We start from the raw sequence: 19,884 nt of genomic DNA, 5'->3' as shown, positions 1-19,884 counted from the left end.
GCATTATACCAAAGAGAATATATGGAAGGCAAATAAACACATGAAAAGATGTCATTCTCAGTCATTAGCGAAATGCAAATTAAAACCATAATGAGATACCATTACACACCAATTAGAGTTGCCAAAATTTAAGAAATACCGTCAAGGTTGGGCACGGTGGCTCACGCCTGTAATCTCAGCATTTGGGAGGCTGAGGCGGGCAGATCACCTGAGGCTGGGAGTTTGAGACTAGCCTGGTCAACATGGTGAAACCTCATCTCTACTGAAGATACAAAAAATTAGCCGGGCGTGGTGGTGGGTACCTGTAACCCCAGCTACTTGGGAGGTGGAGACAGGAGAATTGCTTGATTCTGGGAGATAGAGGCTGCAGTGAGCCAGGATCTGGGCAACAAGAGTAAAACTCCATCTCAAAACACAAACAAACAAGCTACTGTCAATACCAGGGGCTGGCAAGAAAACGGGCAACAAGAACGTTTACACATTGCTGGTGGAGAGCCAAATGGTCCAGCTGCTCTGGAAAAGTTAACCATGCACTTACCATATGACCCAGCACTCCCACTCTCCTAAGTATTTAGAAAAATGAAAACATCACAAAAACTCAGTGTACATGAATGCTTACAGAAGCTGTAGCCATAATTACCAAAATCTGAAAATAACTCAAATGTTCTTCAGTAGGCAAACTGATTAATGCAACCACAATATATCTATACAGGAGAATAATATTCAGCAATAAAAAGGAACAAACTGTTGACTCACGTAACAGCTTACATGAATCCCGAAGGCATTATGCTGAGAGAAAGGGCCCAATCTCAAAAGGTTGCATGCTGTTTTATTCTGCTTACATAGTGATGGAGAATAGATGATTGGTTATCACAGGCTGAGGGGGGAGAGGCTCTGACTACAAGGAGCAGCAGTGACCAAGGGAGCTTCTGAGGTGGTCAAACTGGTCTGCCTCCTGATAGGGGTTGTGGCAATATGAATCTATTTATGAGTTAAAATTCATAGAACTAGTCAGGCGCGGTGGCTCACACTTGGAACCCCAATGCTTTAGGAGGCTGAGGCAAGCAGATGACTTCAGGTCAGAAGTTCAAGACTAGCCTGGCCAACATAATGAAACCCCCGTCTCTAATAAAATACAAAAATTAGCCGAGTATGGTACTGCACACCTATAATCCTAGCTACTTAGGAGGCTGAGGCAGGAAAACTGCTTGAACCTGGGAGATGAAAATTGCAGTGAGCCGAGATCGCGCCACTACACTCCAGCTTCAGTGACAGAGCAAGACTCCATCTCAATAAAATAAAGTAAAAATTCATAGAACTGTATATACACACACACTAACTCCATGAGCCTAAATTGCAAACTAATCCCTATAAACAAACCCATTTTATCTTATTTTCCCCAAAAGCACAATCAAATTGCAATTATTCAAAAATGAATTATCTATATTTTGCTAGACTTGGCTCTCAAATTCCCAATAACATTAATAGACACATTTGTTTACTGTAGCTTAGCAAGTGTTGTAAAGAACTTTTCAACCAAAAGAAATACAGCTCTCTCCTGTGGAATCGCATATGTGCTGCAAGTTTGTTGAGAGAATTAAAAGCAATAATGAATGTAGTAAAGTGCTAGGCTTCCAACCTGGCATATGGTGACCTCAATAAATGTTAGCTATGTTATTATTATCAGTTATGTACATCAGTTAAACCAATGGCAGTTCTTCACCGTTTGGTGTACCGCATCATTCCAGAGAGGTATGAGGTCCATTCCCAACAAGTACGGAGAGGAGGAAAGAGATAGGGAAAGGCCAGGAAACAGACAACTTTCCAGCTACAGCCAAACCACGCCCTCACAGCAATGTCAGCTTCACTCAGCCCTGTGTAACCACAGCTCCCAGTGACCAATTATTCAGCCAGAAACGTCAAAGACTGGAAGAAACACTTTGGTTTTCACTGGATACATGGAATAATTCAATCTTTTCCCTACTGGATACGTTAAATAATTCAACCTTTTCCCTACGATTCTGGTCATCGGCAAGAACATCCAACGCTGTACTAGGTAATAATGCAAGGATTCTTTCATGGACTAGTCAGATACGAAAGGGTGTTTATACTGACAGGAAGACACCCAGATGGCTCTCCTCTTTCAACCTACTGGCTTGTAAATATGTGTTCCATTTCCTCTTTTGGTGTCAGGATGTCAACCATGACTTCTTGCTACTGTTGATGGTGCTGGAGCTTCCCATGCTGCCCCAGTAGATCTTCTGTTTTTCCTATGTGTGAATAAGTTTGACAATCAAACTTTCAAACAGCAAAGACCATTTAAAATTTCTCTGTTTCTTTCTTTTTTTTTTTTTTTGAGACCGAGTCTCGCACTGTCGCCTGGGCTGGGAGCGATCTTGGCTCACTGCAACCTCTGCCTCCCAGGTTCAAGCGATTCTCCTGCCTCAGCCTCCCGAGTAGCTGGGATTACAGGCGCCTGCCACCATGCCTGGCTAATTTTTTTGGATTTTTAGTAAAGACGAGGTTTCTCCATGTTGGTCAGGCTTGGCTTGAACTCCTGACCTTAGGTTATCCGCCTGCCTCGGCCTCCCAAAGTGCTGGGATTCCAGGTGTGAGCCACTGCGTCTAGCCAAAGTTCTCCATTTCTTCTAAGGCACTTTCATGAGAAACATCTCATTTTATCTTCATAGCAAGTCATGAGGTGTAGGACAAGTGTTAGTATATAGTTAGTGTATATAGGAAATGAGAAGCTTAATGACACAACTGGTAAAATGGCTGAGCTAGGGCCTGAACTCAGAGTTCCTGCTTTCTAATTCCACACTATTACCAAATCTCCTATGCATCAAATACCGGCATATCTTATTTTCTCGTGATGAGTTTTATTGAGCTCTGTAGGTTTTGTTGTTGTTGTTGTTGTTGTTGTTGTTGTTTACACAAACTGAAGGCTTGTGACAACTCTGCACTGAGCATGGCTATTGGCTCAATTTTTCCAACAGTGTGTGCTCAGTGTTGTGTGTCTGTGTCACGTTTTGGTAATTCTTGCAATATTTCAAACTTTTTCATTTTTGTTTTATCTGTTATACTGACATGAACCACACCAATATAAGACGGCAAACTTAATTCATAAACGTCTGAGTTCTGACTGTTCCACTGACCGGCCATTCCCCGTCTCTTTCCCTTTGGGCCGCCTATTCCCTGACATAAAACAATATTGCAATCAGGCCAGTTAATAACACTACAACGGCCTCGAAGCGTCCAAGTGAAAGAATCATACTTTCAAGGAAAGGAAGAAATGATTAAGCATATGCCAAATTAGCCAAGTTAAGTTAGTTAAGGTAGTCAAATTATGAAGGCAAAGAAAAAGTCCTTGAAGAAAATTAAAAGCGCTATTCCATTGACACATGAATGATAAGTAAAGTCAAACAGCCTCATTTCTGACATGAAGAAAGTTCTGGATAGAAGATCAAACCAGCCAAGGCCTAATTCAGAAAGCAAGGTCTCTCTTAAATTCTTTTCTTTTTTATTTTTTTTCTAAAGACAGACTCTCTTTCTGTTATTCAGGCTGGAGTGCAATGGAGTGATCTCAGCTGACTGCAACCTCTGCCTTTTGGGTTCAAATGATTCTCCTGCCACAGCCTCCCAAATATCTGGGACTACAAGCACCCACCACCACACCCAGCTAATTTTTGTATTTTTAGTAGAGATGGGGTTTCACCAGGTTGGCCAGGCTGGTCTCAAACACCTGATCTCAAGTGATCCAAAGAGATATTTATCTCATGTTTCTTTAACCTAAGAATATAGATCTACATAATGAGTTATATCTTCAGTGGTGTTTTTGGAATATCCAGAATGTTATTAACAATAATTACCTTTGTTTATTATGTATTTGCTATATATTAATATAATCTTAATATAAATGTTACAAATACTATGAATTTAATGCTAAAACTTTCAGCAGAGCTGAAGAGAATACTGATTTTCTAATATCTAATTCAGCAATTTTTCCATTTTCTACCATACTATCCTATAACTACCATTTATGGAAGAGAATTTGACACTGTACACACACACACCCCACACACACGAGTAAATTTTCACACTGCACCCATCATATACGCGCAAACACACATCTTTGCTAGGACCAACAATCCTAACGAAACAGAAAATGAGTCCTTTCAGTAAAGAAAAATGATCCCATTAAGTTATTAAACACATAGCCTCTGTCTAACTGATCATTTAGTATATTTTGGGTTGATTATCCTTGTATATTTCTCATGGTCCATCATGTCATAATTCTAAGCTACATGATCACTCTTTCAATCACTGTGCATCAGTTAATGAAGCCAATACAAAAAATAAAATTGAGCCTGCAAGGAAATCAAGTCTGAGATTTCAATTAATACCAACCAGTAAAATTCTGTATCAATATACCAAAAAATAGAATTTATTCCTATTCTCCTTTTATGTTAGCTCTAAATATTAATAATAATTCCCTTAGGTACATCAAACTGTATCTACTGGATTAAAAAAAAAAAAAAACTCAGGGTTATAGTAATATCACCAGCTTTCACTCCATCAGAAAGAGCATTAACAACGTTGGCACACACACATAGAACACAAAGAAACACACGACCTTTTTTTCTTTTAGTTACCTGACCAATCTGAATAAACACATTAATACGCTATTAATAGGTTAGTCTCTTACTTCAAATCAACTATCGAAAATGCATAAAAATTGAAGGGTCCCAACCAAGTGCTTTATTCAGGAGATCATGGTGCTTATAGCAATGCCCCAGTTGTAAGCCTTCCTCAGCTCTGGGTAGGTCAAAAGTGGTTCTTAAAATGTGATTTCCAGAGAAATTCTGATTTAGTAGATGGACGTAGGACCCAGTAATTTGCATTTAAAACAAGAACTTGTTTTAAATGCAAATTACTGGGTCCTACGTCCATCTACTAAATCAGAATTTCTGGGAGGGGGGCCCAATGTTCATGGTCTGATGAACACTTTTAAAAAACAATTTCCCACATCACCTGGGAACTTGTTTTAAATGCAAATTACTGGGTCCTACGTCCATCTACTAAATCAGAATCTCTGGGAGGGGGGCCCAGTGTTCGTGATCTGATGAGCTCTCCAGGTGATTCAGATGCTCCTTAAAGTTGGAGAACTGAACTAAATGAAAGGGTCCTCAAATTTTTTTTCTTTTGCTGCCTCAGTTCATTCCTAACTCGTAACTTCATACTTAATTAATCAGCTTCTGCTACTCATCATAAATCTACTCACTGGAACTGCCCTCAAGCGTGGCTGTGTAAGTGAGGATGCTCCATCAATCATCACTGCCTTGACTCACACAAAAAAGCATCTGTGGATTCCCTGCCCCATCCTCAACCTTGGCTGTTCTTGGCTCAGCTGCAGCTGCTACACACAATGGTGATTGCAGCTTTCATTCAACCAGCCATCAAGACTGGTCGACTCACTGAATAATTGGTCACGTTCTTCTCCACAAACCACCTGCATGGGTGTGCGCACGGTCCTCACGTTGCCCATGCCACACCCTCTCTGCCAACTTGCACATGACCCTGCTGCTCATGGCTGCTGAGGTTGCTCCCTACAAATGTTTTGTGCCTTGTTTAATCCGGGATGGTGGGCTTTGGCTCCACATGACCCTCTGTCCACTTCCGCAGCGGATGCTGGATTGTGACACTGTACTCCAGCTTGGGCAACAGAGTGACACCCTGTCTCAAAAAGAAAGAAGGAACCAGAGGGCAGCTGTGCTTTTTGTTTCGAGACAGAGTCTCACTCTGTTGCCAGGCTGGAGTGCAGTGGCGTGATCTCCGCTCACTGCAACCTCCGCCTCCCGGGTTCAAGCAATTCTCCTGCCTCAGCCTCCCAAGTAGCTGGGACTATAGGCGCGCACCATGCCTGGCTAATTTTTTTGTAATTTTAGTAGAGACAGTGTTTCACCATGTTGGCCAAGATGGTCTCAATCTCTTGACCCCGTGATCCACCCACCTCCGCCTCCCAAAGTGCTGGGATTACACCGCGCCCGGCCAAGCAGCTGTGTTTTTAACAGGTGTTCGCACTAGAGGGAAATGAGGAAGCCCTGGTATCCTGAAAACTGTCTCATGTTTTTCTTAGCACTTAACACTAACTTCCACTTGATTGGATCCTTTCTCTCTGTCTTCTCAAGTCATATTGCTATATTTGGGCATATCTAAAGATAATTAGGTAAGTAAATCAGAACCGTGGCTGTCAGTACTCATTTAGTTCATTGTAATATGGACATGTGTAAATGTAAATTATCTAGAAGATTCCAATAAATTCTGGACAACTTATATCTTATAATAATGAAACCCTATTTGTAATATGTCCCATATTTCTTTTTTTTTTTTTTTTTTGACACAGAGTCTTGCTCTGTTGCCAGGCTGGAACGCAGTGGCATAGTCTCAGCTCACTGCAAACTCCGCCTCCCGGGTTCAAGTGATCCTTCCACCTCAGCCTCCCAAGTAGCTGGGACTACAGGCGTGTGCCACCATGCCCAGCTCATTTTTGTATTTTTAGTAGAGACAGGGTTTTACCACATTGGCCAGGATGGTCTTGATCGCTTGACCTCGTGATCCGCCTGCCTCGGCCTCCCAAAGTGCTGGGATTACAGGCGTGAGCCACCGCGCTCGGCCATATGTCCCATATTTCAAATGTGGATTGCTTCTCTTATATTTTACAATATTGAAGAATATTTTCATCCTACGTATTTCTATTACTAAAATGCTCAACTAGTGAGCCCATTTGGCTGTGGACCTGTCAATCACCACTGCATTGGTATACGAGTTACAGGCCATATGGATCTCTTCTACTTTCATATCAAAATACGGAGTGAATGATTGAATACCGTTTCTAAAAATGCTCTTACAGGAGTCTCATGGATGAAGCTACTTTTGGCTATCTCTGTTTCCAGCCTCACCCCTCCACTAAAGAATGACTCTGCCAGTCTGAAAATGACTGGCAGGCAATGCTGCCTTGGAAAAGCTAACAAGGAATAGTGAGTTCGGTGGACACTCATAGATCGAGAAAGACTCCCTGACCTAATTCATACCAGCTACAATTTGCTGCCTTCTCTATAACCAGAAAAACAGTCTGGGGATCTGCATCACCAGACTCAAAGACTCCTCAGGACACGCGCCTGGGCTGTCATTCCCAGTGAGCAGCGTCCTGAGCCAACACCACTGTCAGGTGGAGTTAGTGCTGACACACAGCATTACAGCCAACCGTTCTCCACGTTGTATAAACCAGGTAATGCAGGGAGGAAGTGCTAAGGTCACTGTGTTTTTTAAACACCTTTGCAGAAATAGTAAGGCCAATTCCCAAGTCCGCGATACATGCAAAACTTAATTCTCAAGAAACAACAAAAGAGAGAAAAGCTCATCTCAGAACAAGTTAGCTGTCATTTCACTAAAAAAGACAGAAAAGTTGCTAGCTCAGTATTATGTATTTCATGCTTAACACAACTCCTCTGATTAAAGCAAAATGTTATTCCCTCTGCTATGGAGAGAACACTCTTATTTCTCCTTCTCGCAAGCCTCTCACAGGGAATTTGTTTGTTTACCTCCTTCAGATCCTGCACGACCGCGGTGAGCCTCTCATTTTCTGCCTGTACATTAGTGACCACAGCCCGGCTCTGTTTCAGCTCGTTCTGCATCTCCAAGATCTTCCCCAGATAGTAAGCCTCCTTCGATGCTGACTCCTGCAGAAGCGTTTCCTCCCGCGTCTCTCCATCCTCAGCAACCTTCCGGTGGATGGAGAAGGACTGCCCAAAAGCCTGCAGAGCAGGTGGAAAGAAGAAGAATGCATCAAAGCCCTATTAAAACACTCGGGAAAATGTTTCCTTCTGCTTGTACGTGTAAGAAAAGCTACTCTGCGAGACCCCCAAAATAGAGCAGTCTAGCAGCCCTCACTGAAGCTTGAAATAATTCAGTTCACTTAATAAGTAAAAAGAAAACTTGAAAATATCGTGCGAAAAAAATGTGTAATGCATTAAAGAAAACTTGAAAAAAGTGCTGCTTGCTTTATAGTCTCATTTTTTTAGACAACTCTTATCAAGAAGTAGTTCAGTGCTAATAAGCCCATCAAAATTGTCATCTTCATTTATTTATTTATTTGAGACGGAGTCTCGCTCTGTCGCCAGGCTGGAGTGCATGTGTTGGGAAAAGCAGCAAAGGAGAAAGGACTTACAGAGTGCCTACATAAATTGGTTATGAGTAACACATAAACAAGGAACAACAAACTGCGGAGGGCCGCAGGAGGCCTCTGAGGAGGAAGGCGTCTATATGCCTCATGTTCCCGTGCAGGCTGACATCGGCTCTGTTACCATAAACATTGTGCTCAAGGATGTAAAACCCCTTCGTAGCACTATGACGTCACCAGGCCTGTAGGCTCCTTGTAAGGCCCAAGTTCCACCAGCTGCACATAAATATTAAGTTAAAGATAACCACGTTCTTGTTTTGTGAAACTCCCAAACCGCCACTGTTATCAATCTTTAGAATGACGCACCGGCTCCAGCTCACTGATTCACTCCACCATCACTCCACCCCTACCCTGTAGATCAAAGTGAATGTAACCAGTAAAGAGTGTTGATGGTCAGAGTTCAGGGCCTTCACTGTCTTCTCCAAAGTAATAAAGTGATGGCCCCCTGGTCCTACTTTCTCTCTTAATCTTTTTCTCATTCCTTTGTCCCACCGAACTCGGGGTACCCACAGGTGATGTAGGGCTGCTTCCCTAAACAATGGCGTGACTTCAGCTCACTGCAACCTCCGCCTCCCGGGTTCAAGTGATTCTCCTGCCTCAGCCTCCCGAGTAGCTGGGATTACAGGCATGCGCCACCACATCCAGCTAATTTTTTGTATTTTTAGTAGAGACAGAGTTTCACCATGTTGGCCAGGATGGTCTCCATCTCTTGACCTCGTGATCCGCCCACCTCGGCCTCCCAAAGTGCTGGGATTACAGGCTTAAACCACTGCGCCTGGCCTGCCATCTTCATTTTTTTAAAAAACTCACAAATACTTTACAAAAAAAAAAAGACACCCAATCATTTAGTGTGCTTTCTAATACATTGGCAGTAAGGACAGACCAATTATAAACAGTATTCTTAAGAGTTAAAATGACCAAACAGCATTCAAATTGCCCAGTACCACAAAAACAGACACTGAATATCATCTCCATATAAGAAAACATATACGTGTCTGTTTATCTGGGCAAAAAGAAATACAGAAGAAAAAGTAGAAACTAATTGAACTGGTTACTTACAGGGTGGGTGAGAATGGGGTGGGAAGAATGGGAGACTGAAATGAATGGGAGACAGAAGGATGTGGAGGAATGACACTTTTCTGAAATGCCTTTTCACATAGTTCCTTTTTCTTTTTTAGACAGAGTCTAGATCTGTTGCCCACAATACAGTGCAATGGCGCGATCTCGGCTCACTGCAACCTCTACCTCCTGTGTTCAGGCGATTCTCCTGCTTCAGCCTCCCGTGTAGCTGGGATTACAGGCACCTGCCGCCACGCCCAGCTAATTTTTGTCCTTTTAGTAGAGAAGAAGTTTCACCATGTTAGCCAGGCTGGTCTCAAACTCCTGACCTCAAGTGATCCAACCATCTCAGCCTCCCAAAGTACTGAGATTACAGGCATGAGCCACTGTGCCCAGCCCCTTTTCACATAGTTCTGACTCTTAAAACTATAGTCATGTTTCACCTCGCCCAAATAAATATTAAAACCAACTTCTCGGTGTTGGGGGAACCCAGAATGGAACACAAACAGTAACAAAAGAACCTAGCTATATTACAAAACGAAAAACAACAGTCATCATGAAAGAGGTAAGAAAGAAAATACCTAACCTAGTTTTGGAAACCAGTACTTTTATTATATACCTTAAGACTAAAGACAAAAAGGATTGTAACTGAATGCTATATAATCTTGTTAGTAAACTTGTTTCTCATAGGGATTATGGGATCACAATTCTGAAACTTTTTTACATATGTACTAGAGTTGAGCAAATAAGTAAATATATTGTAGATAATGAATGCCTGTTTTCTAACTGTTGGAGAAAAAGCCACAAGGAGAAAGAGGTATTAAAAAAAAAAAAAAAACTGTGATATTGAGTTGTAAGTGGAATAAAAAATAAACTTACTATTTTTAATAGGTACATATTCATAGGTATATAGATATGGAGAGAGAGGGAAAAACATGTTCATGTGTGTGTATATACATACACATTATTTCCCAGCTCTGTAAGCTGAGAGGGCCTAGAAGCAATGATATACCAGTGGCAATGAGCACATCAAGCACCCAGATTGTGTTTCTAAATACCAATCTCCAATAAAAAGAACTAGGGTCTTTGGAGAAGGGACTGATTCAAGGGCTGGAGCAAAATAACCCTGACACATCTTGAGATGCCAAAGAGTTACAAAATGCTTTAAAAAAAAAAATGATGGGGATACGTAAGGCTGGGCGCAGTGGCTCATGCCTGTTATCCCAGCACTTTGGGAGGCTGAGGCAGGTGGATGACAAGGTCAGGCGATTGAGACCAGCCTGGCTAACATGGTGAACCCCATCTCTACCAAAAATACAAAAAAAAATTAGTTGGGCGTGGCAGTGCACACCTATAATCACAGCTACTTGGGAAGCTGAGGCAGGAGAATCACTTGAATCTGGGAGGCAGGGGTTGCAGTGAGCCGAGATCACACCATTGCACTCCAGCCAGGGCAACAGAGCAAGATTCCAGCTCAAAAAAAAAAAAGTACTAAGTAGCAAAAATTATAGAAAGACCCTTCTGGACTAGATGACTAACAACACATGACAATTAAGTGCTGTATTGGATTCTGGGTTGGATCCTGAACTTTTAAAAAGGACACTAGTAGGATAATTGGCAAACTGAAATAAGTTCTTTAGGTTAGTCAGTGATGCTACTGTATCAATGTCAATTTATGTTTCCCTTGCTGTGCTATGGTTATGTAAGATGGTAACATCTGGGGAAGCTATATCAAGGGTACATGAAAATCAGTGTAGTATTTTTGGGCAACTCTTTTCTAACTCTCAAGTTATTTCAAACAAAAAGTCAAAAAGTAAAGAAATGTAGTCTCTGCCTTAAAAGAGTTGATAGATTTGGTAAAATACTGGCACACAGAGTCAACGTAAGAACATAAGGATATGAACACCAAGGAGATACTACATTCAATGAGAAGTACTGTGGCTTTCTGGCATAAGTTGTGATTTTACTAACGGGCCAAGTGTAGCGGCTCACACCAGTAATCCCAGCACTCTAGGAGGTAGAGACGGGTAGATCTACCCAGAATAGATTTTCAAAAAAGAATCAAGAAATGAAATTGCAAATATCCAAATGTTGATAAATCCTCCATTCATATTTATTGAGGCCAGGTGTTTGCGACCAGCCTGGCCAACATGGCAAAAACCCATCTCCATTAAAATACAAAAATTAGTTGGGTATGTTTGTGCATGCCTGTAATCCCAGCTACTTGGGTGGTGGAGGCAGGAAAATTACTTGAACCTGGGAGGCAGAGGTTGCAGTCAACCAAGATGACACAACTACACTCCAGCCTGGGCAACAGAGCAAGACTCTGTCTCAAAAATAGAATAAGATAAAATAAAGTGTCACAGCATATTGCTTCTGGACTATGGTATCATCCACGAAAAGATTAGGCTGAAATTAACCTGTGAAACTTAGCTTCACATTTGTTATAAACCTTAAGGCAGAAAAGATGTGTTAATCATTGTAAGAAACAACTTATAAAAACAATCCATACTCCTCCCTACATTACACTCATAGAAACAGAAATTTTAAGAAAAAAACAACACTGAAAAGTCACGTCTTAGTTAAACTACCTTAGAATCTTGACATGGATCAAAATCAAAAGATGGTCCCTAAGCATCAATGAGAAAGAAATATTCCAGGATTGATGTCCATCTGTACATACAGAGTGGAATATTCCTGGTGCTTGGTTTGTTCAGTCTCTTGACAGAAATTCTTATTTAAGTAGTCAGATTTCCAGATGTGGTAAGCATAGTTTGATGAGAAAAATTATCTTTGCAGATGATGTTGACTTTGTTCTTGCATCAGTAATGATCAGATTCTGTGAGGTCAATTCTGAATTCGGTACCTATTAAAAGGCCTCTGAAGGGGAAGGTTCTAGAAGCCTCTCTCCCTCTCCCCAGAGTGTCCTGCTGAGTCTTCAACAGATCATCAGCCTGCAAAGGATCCCTCATTATATAGTGAAGTATTAGTACAATTTAAAATTCACATGAACTGTCTGTCAAGAACCCCAGCTGGCTTTTTTTTTTTTCTTTTTCCACATCTGTTTCCCCACTTCCATGTACAGAAAACTGGAAATGTCTGTCACAGGACCAGAGTTTTCTTCACTCTGCCTGAGTAAAAGCAACAGATTTGGCCAATCTGTGGCTCTCGTCTTTTGCACAGCACATAGGCAATGCTCTCTTGGTTTGTAATTTTTTTTTAGATGGATTCTAGCTCTGTCACCCAGCCTGGAGTACAGTGGCACAATCTCAGCTCACTGCAACCTCCACCTCCCAGGTTCAAGCAATTCTCCTGCCTCAGCCTCCCAAGTGGCTGGGATTACAGGTGCCTGCCACCACAGCCAACTAATTTTTATATTTTTAGTAGACAGGGTTTCACTGTATTGGCCAGGCTGGTCACGATCTCCTGACCTCGTGATCCGCCTGCCTCAGCCTCCCAAAGTGCTAGGATTACAAGTGTGAGCCACATTGCCCAGTCAACAACCCCTAAGGTCTTAAGAGCAAGTGAATTTATTGTTCTACCCTTGATTTAAAGTTTTCAAAAACTGTACTCTGGATATAGCACCAAAGGAGATAAAAATTTCAGATATAGACCCAGAATAGATTTTCAAAAAAGAATCAAGAAATGAAATTGCAAATATCCAAATGTTGATAAATCCTCCATTCATATTTATTGCAGTTCAGAAACCTTCACTGAACATATGGGTTTCCAAAATTAGCCATGATATTTATGAAGAACTTGGCCCTTCACTGGACCTGATACGAAAAACAATACAAGTATATGAGGTCATCCAAGGACACTAACCGTCATGTTTTTCACTTGAAATAGCAAAATAACACCAATCCTGCACAAGCTAGAGGTGTCTCATGATCTGCATTTGCAAATCTCCTGAGAACTAAGAACTAACACTACTCAGAAAATGGCTGCTTTTTTTTTTTTTGAGACGGAGTTTCGCTCTTGTTACCCAGGCTGGAGTGCAATGGCGTGATCTCGGCTCACCACAACCTCTGCCTCCTGGATTCAAGCAATTCTCCTGCCTCAGCCTCCCGAGTAGCTGGGACTACAGGCGTGCACCACCATGCCCAGCTAATTTTTTTTTTTTTTTTTTTTTTTTTTATATTTTTAGTAGAGACGGGTTTCACCACGTTGACCAGAATGGTCTCGATCTCTTGACCTCGTGATCCACCCTCCTCGGCCTCCCAAAGTGCTGGGATTACAGGCATCAGCCACTGCGTCCGGCCAAAAATGGCTGCTTTTAAGAAAGGGAGGGTGAAGGAGAAAACACTCCTATTTTATCTAATTTCTAATTGTCAGCAACTAGAATTGGGTATGACACCCAACTGACATCTATCATCTGGTGACTTGTTAAAGTTGATTTACCAGACTTCTCTGGCTTCAGCAGATACCTCCTTCTTTCATCACCTTCTGAGTATCTCCTGACAAAGCCAGGCCTGATAGAAGGGAAACAATCTTTTTCAAGGTTACTGAAGCTGCATCTCGGCTCACCGCAACCTCCGCCTCCTGGGTTCAGGCAATTCTCCTGCCTCAGCCTCCTGAGTAGCTGAGATTACAGGCACGCGCCATCATGCCCAGCTAATGTTTTGTATTTTTAGTAGAGACGGGGTTTCACCATGTTGACCAGGATGATCTCGATCTCTCGACCTCGTGATCCACCCGCCTCGGCCTCCCAAAGTGCTGGGATTACAGGCTTGAGCCACCGCGCCCGGCCCTACGTGACTTCTTAATGCAAAGAAAATTGATATTTTATGTGTTCATAATCAGGATATGTTGACTGATAAACAGAATTTTCATACCTATTATTCTTCAAAATATAAACGATAAAAGAAATAAAACTTGGCTAGTATATTTAATTTTGGTCACAGAATTTTCATTCTTTCATCTTAAAAACTGGCAGAACATGTACTAGGTCACCCAAGGACATTAGACTTTGATTTGAAACTGCAAAAAAATACCAAAATTCATTCATTCATTTGTTGTTTATTCACTCAACAAGTATTTACAAAGCACTGTACTATGTCAGGCACTGCTTTAGGCACTGAGGATTCAGCTATGTTCTGGGAGAACAAAAAACTCTGTTATCCAGAGCACATATTCTAGCGGAATACAAACAAATCAATAGGTGCATGACATGGCACAATGTTGAAAACTTACTAGAAGAAAATGGAAGGCAAGGTAAGAGCATAGGCTAGCAGTGCCCAGTGGAACTTTCTATGATGATGTATCTGTGTTGTCCAATACGGTCATTATTATTTTTATTTATGTATTTATTTTGAGATGGAGTCTCACTCCATCACCCAGGCTGGAGTACAGTGGCATGATCTCAGCTTACTGCAACCTTCCCCTTCCGGGTTCAAGCACTTCTCCTGCCTCAGCCTCCTGGGTAACTGGGATCACAGGTGTGCGTCACCAGGCCCAGCTAATATTTGGATTTTTAGTAGAGACAGGGTTTTACCATGTTGGTCAGGCTGGTCTCAAACTCCTGACCTCGTGATCCGTCCACCTCAGCAGTCACACGTGGCTACTGAGCTTTTGAAATATGACTGGTATGACCAAAGTACTGAATTTTTTATTTTATGTCATTTCATTAATTTTAATTGTCATATATGGCTAGTGACTACTACGTTGGACAGGGAGAGAGGGCATCCCAGGTGCATTCAGTGGAAACCTCACATAGAAAGGGCAGTCAGGGAAGAGGTGACGTTTGGACAGAGACTGGAACAAAGTGAGGGAGTGACCTAGAAGCTGGCCTTTGCCCCAGAGAAGAAAGCTTAAATATAAGTGTTACTAAGTAAGAATTACAGCACTGCCATGGCGCCTCTTTGAAGACCACTGGCAGTTCTTTCAAGTCTCTTCTAAAGTACTTTAAGATCTGAGTGCTCCAGAGGATATTCAGGCATAATTTAACTCGTAGGAAGGAAAGGGTTGGCTAGTGGCCTGACAGGATACCCCATCCTCCGCAATGAACTAGTATACTTTCTTTGAACATGTAACAAAAATTATCTGACCAATTACCTTTCTGTTGCTTCAGATGCCAGGAAATTCAGCATTAAATGCTCAACAGCAATAATGAAAATACCTTAAGGTTTTGGTATATCTATCTCTGTTTTATCTACATTGTTCTGCATTTTTGTTGTATTTATTACATTGTATTGGTTTCTTCTACTTCAGATATTTTTGGAGTAGAAAGCATATGAGTTATAATCACATCAAATGGTTAAAATGATGGTTAATTACTGTTTTAAATGAAGTATTAATAAAAATCCTTATTAACGCATGGAATTTAAGAGTTTAAGAGATCTGAAAGCTCTTCTAAGGATTCATCCTTACTTCATGAAAAACACTGAGCCCAGGCTGGGCGTGGTGGCTCACGCTTGTAATCCCAGCAGTTTGGGAAGCCAAGGCGGGTGGATCACCTGAGGTCCACCTGGCCAACATGGTGAAACCCCATCTCTATTAAAAATACAAAAATTAGCCCGTGTGATGGCAGGCGCTTGTAATCACAGCTACTCTGGAGGCTGAGGCAGGAAAATCACCTGAACCGAGGAGGCAGAGGTTGCAGTGAGCCAAGAATGCACCAGTGCACTGCAGCCTGGGCAACAGAGCAAGATTCCATCTCAAAAAAAAAAAAAAGAGAGAGAAAATGAAAACACTGAGCCCAAAGGATCTGATGAAGCACAAAAATATAGTAAGAACCTAACTAAATGTGTTAGAGCTGGTTGAGAAGTGTCTCTCAAACTACTGCTGCATATTCCAGCAGCAAAGAGTCTTAGAAAAGAAGAGCTCACGGGAGGCCAGGCAACCCAGAAGTACCCACCCAGGAGAAACCCGTTTCCATGACGCATATGGCTAAAAAGTTAACCAGAGACATGAGGTCCTCTTGACTCAAGCCTGATCCTTGAAAGGGCAGATGTACTCCTAAAAGGCCGAAAGAGATTAAGAGTATGAGCTCCTGAGCTGGACCAACTCTGCCACTTACTGTGCAGCACTGGGCAAATTACATAACATTCTGGGACTCCATTTTGTCATCTGTAAAATGGGGATAATTATAGCTTCTTTTTCATACTGCCATGAGGCTTAAAAGAGAAAATCTATGTAGCAGTTAAAACAGACCTTGGTATGTATATAGTAAGTACTCAATGACTGTTGGCTATTATTAGCAGAAAGACAACGTGCTTTGGAGTTGAATGCGTTGGGGATTTAATGCAAATGCATCTGGGTTTAAATCTGCCTCCTCTGAAATATTTGGCAAGGTTTTTAAGCTCTATGTTTCAGTTACCTCATGTGTAAAATGAGAATAATAACATCTACTTTAAAGGTAAGAATAGCCTAGCCCTAAAAGGAAAGCATATGAGATAAGAGATATAAAATTCAGACCAAAATGCCTTAGACACAGTAAATGCTTGTTAAATATCAGTCCCAATCCTCTTCTCTTACGACCTTGGAAAGTCTCAGATTGAACACTGGCAGGCTGTTCCTTCCTCTCATGTAAAGGCTTTCCTCAGACTTATCCAAGACGTAGGTGGCCATTCACCTCATTAGAAGAAAGGCTCCCTACTCGTCGCATTACATGCTATTCATTTGAATGATAAGCATATCATATTTTCTATACTTCTTAACTAAATATTCTATGATGACCTGGTATAATACCCTGGGTTTTTTCTAAGGTGATAACCAATAGCCTACTATTTAGCTATATATTTACTTAAAGCCTAGATTTTTTTCTAACCCTGATGGTTTGGAATTGGTACCTCTATTTGTTTAATAAACTCCCCTTTCAACTGTTTAGAGAGATTTTTCTGTATTTTGTGGTTATATAGTGAATATGCACAACAAATTTATGATAAAATATAAGCACAAACTGTAACATTAAAATGAATTCCTGTAGTTTAAGAAAGGGATCAAGACCCATTAGCCTCAAAGGCCTCTGTCTGTCCTGTCCTGGTCCTATCTCATTGTACCCTCAGCCACTCCCCAACTAAACACTATGCTGCATTCTGTATCACCATTTTATTGTTTACTCCCTCTCTCTCTATATATATAGTATATATATAGATATATACTATATATATATATAGTAAACATATATGTTTCTAAAAATAAAATGCTGTGTAATATTTTAATAAAATACTGTTGTAAAATTCATATGATGAAATCCACATGCATTCTTTTGCAATTTGCTTTTGGAATTCAACTTTAAATTGTTTATTCATTCATTCTGTATATTCATTCATTCATTTTCTACATTCATAACAATGTAGTTTTCATTGCTATAAAGTAGTCTACTGGATATATACTTCATATTAATAATCCATATTCCTGACAATGGATAATTGGATTCTTTCCAGTCTTTTGCTATTATAAACAATGTCGCTATAAACACTTGTGCATTCCACTTGGGCTAATACTTTTCAAAACACATTTGCTGAAGAAAGAGTTTTCTTTCTTTTTTTGTTGAGATGGAGTCTCGCTCTGTCTCCCAGGCTGGAGTGCACTGGTGTGATCTCAGCTCACTGCAACCTCTGCCTCCCAGGCTGAGCTGATTTTGAACTCCCGACCTCAGGTGATCTGCCCACCTTGGCCTACCAAAGTGCTAGGATTACAAGCATGAGCCACCGTGCCCAGCCTGAAAGAGTTTTATTTCTAATCTTTGGTGGGATAATGCTTTTATTTGTGAAATACAATAAAAATAAATTACTATATGCATATTCCTGCCATGTGGACGAACCATTCCACTCCTAGGTATTTATTTATCTCAGACAAACAAAAACATGTGATCATATAAAGATTTATACACAAATGTTCATGGCTACCAAATACAAACAATTCAAATATCCACCAAATGAATAAAAAACTAAGTTGTGGCACATCCACACAATGGAATACTAATTGGCAATGAAAAGGAGTGAACTACTGATATATGCAACAATATGGCTGAATTGCAAAATATTACGCTAAGTAAAAGAAGCCAGACAAAAACAAGAGTACATTCAGTAAAATTCCATTTATATGAAATTCTAGAGAATGCAAACTAATCTATAGCAACAATAGGCAGATCAGTGGTTGCACTGGTCAGGAACTTGGGTGGAGAATTATGAAGGGATGTAGGGGTTGCAAATGGGAGAGATTACAAAGGGATGAGAAAATACAGAGTGATGGATATGTTTATTATCTTGATTGCACAAGTATATACATATGTCAAAATCGATCAAATTGTACTCCTTAAATATGTGGTTTATTATATGTCAATTATACATCAGTAAAGCTGTAAAATCACATTTTAAAAATATGAGGAAAAAAGCACAAAATACAAGCCTAAATTTTTCCATTATTAAATTTGAAATAAAATTATATTTCAATAAATTTAATCAGAAGACAAAAGGTTACAAAAACTATACCATTATTCACTGAAAGTATGATTAAAATAAACTACTTAACTTGCTGCAGATCTGTAGGAAATAATTTGCAAACCAGTGCTGGCCCCCAGGTACAATCTGAGTAGCATTAGCCTAAGTCACATGTGTAAGAGTTTCTCAAGCAGTAGTTCTCAACCATAGGAACCCATTAGAATCCCTTGGGGAGCTTTTTAAAAACATAGAGACTCCATCTCCAAATATTCTGAGTTAACTAATTTGGGAAACAGATTCCCAAATATTCTTGGTTCAAGGGACACTACTAGGTGAATCAATTTTTTTCAGGGTCCTATGCATCCCTAGAACAAATTCCTAACAATACCATTTAACTAGTTAGGTCAAGATCCAACTTAACAAGTCTTTATGTCCTAACAATGCAGCAGCTGTTTGAAAAATCTGTATGAAATTACGAAAGAAAAAGTTTTATTTTGAATTATAGATCCAAGATGGCCAAACAGTAACAGCTCTGGATTGCAGTTCCCAGGGAAAACACAAAGGGTGAGTGATCACCACATTTTCAAACGAATATTTACTGCCCACAGACCAGGAGATTCCCAGGTGGAAAAGCGCTAGAACTCTCCAGCGTGGCTGTTTCAGCCGGCGCAGCAGGTCTCCGCACAAAAACTCACACAAATCCAGGCGCTGTTTCAACAGGCGACTGGACCACCTGTGAGACAGAGTCGCCCGTTCAACTCAAGAAAAGGGGACTGAAACAAGGAGCCAGGTGATCTGGCTCGGCTGGTCCCACCCCCACAAAGATCAGCAATCTGAAACACTCTGGATTGAGAGTCTCACAGCAAGCACAGCAACTCTGAAGAGAACAACAGAGCTCACAGCTCAGCACCTGAGCTCCTGTAAGGGACAGACTGTCTCCTCAAGCAGCTCCCCAACTCCCCCTATTACCAAAGAGACACCTCATAAAGGAGAGCTCAGGCTGACATCTGGCGGGTCTCCTTCTGGGATGAAGATCACAGAGGAAGAAACTGGCAGCAACCCTTACTGTTCTGCAGCTGCTGCAGGTGATCCCTAGACAAGCAGGGTCTGGAGTGGACCTCCAGTACTCCTACAGCATGGGGACCTAACTGTTAGAAGGAAAACTAAGGAACAGAAATAAATAACTTCATCAGCAACATA

The 19,884-nt window shown here is 41.0% G+C and overlaps 1 protein-coding gene across 8 annotated transcripts in view; it reads right to left on the bottom strand.

Annotated features, from left to right (window-relative positions):
* BICD1 (BICD cargo adaptor 1) overlaps nt 1-19,884 on the bottom strand; it is a 289,925-nt gene that overhangs the window by 159,630 nt on the left and 110,411 nt on the right. For 7 of the 8 annotated variants that reach the window (XM_074403045.1, XM_074403044.1, XM_003926636.4 and 4 more), the window contains exon 2: nt 7,602-7,814. In XM_074403045.1, the coding sequence (XP_074259146.1) occupies nt 7,602-7,814 (213 nt within the window). Of the gene's footprint in view, nt 1-4,952; nt 5,734-7,601; nt 7,815-19,884 lie in introns of those variants that run through there. The other variant, XM_074403047.1, reaches the window with a different exon arrangement.

This window comes from Saimiri boliviensis, chromosome 7 (assembly GCF_048565385.1).
Source record: "Saimiri boliviensis isolate mSaiBol1 chromosome 7, mSaiBol1.pri, whole genome shotgun sequence".
NCBI classification, from domain to species: domain Eukaryota; kingdom Metazoa; phylum Chordata; class Mammalia; order Primates; family Cebidae; genus Saimiri; species Saimiri boliviensis.
This window is presented reverse-complemented; position numbering and strand designations above follow the sequence as displayed.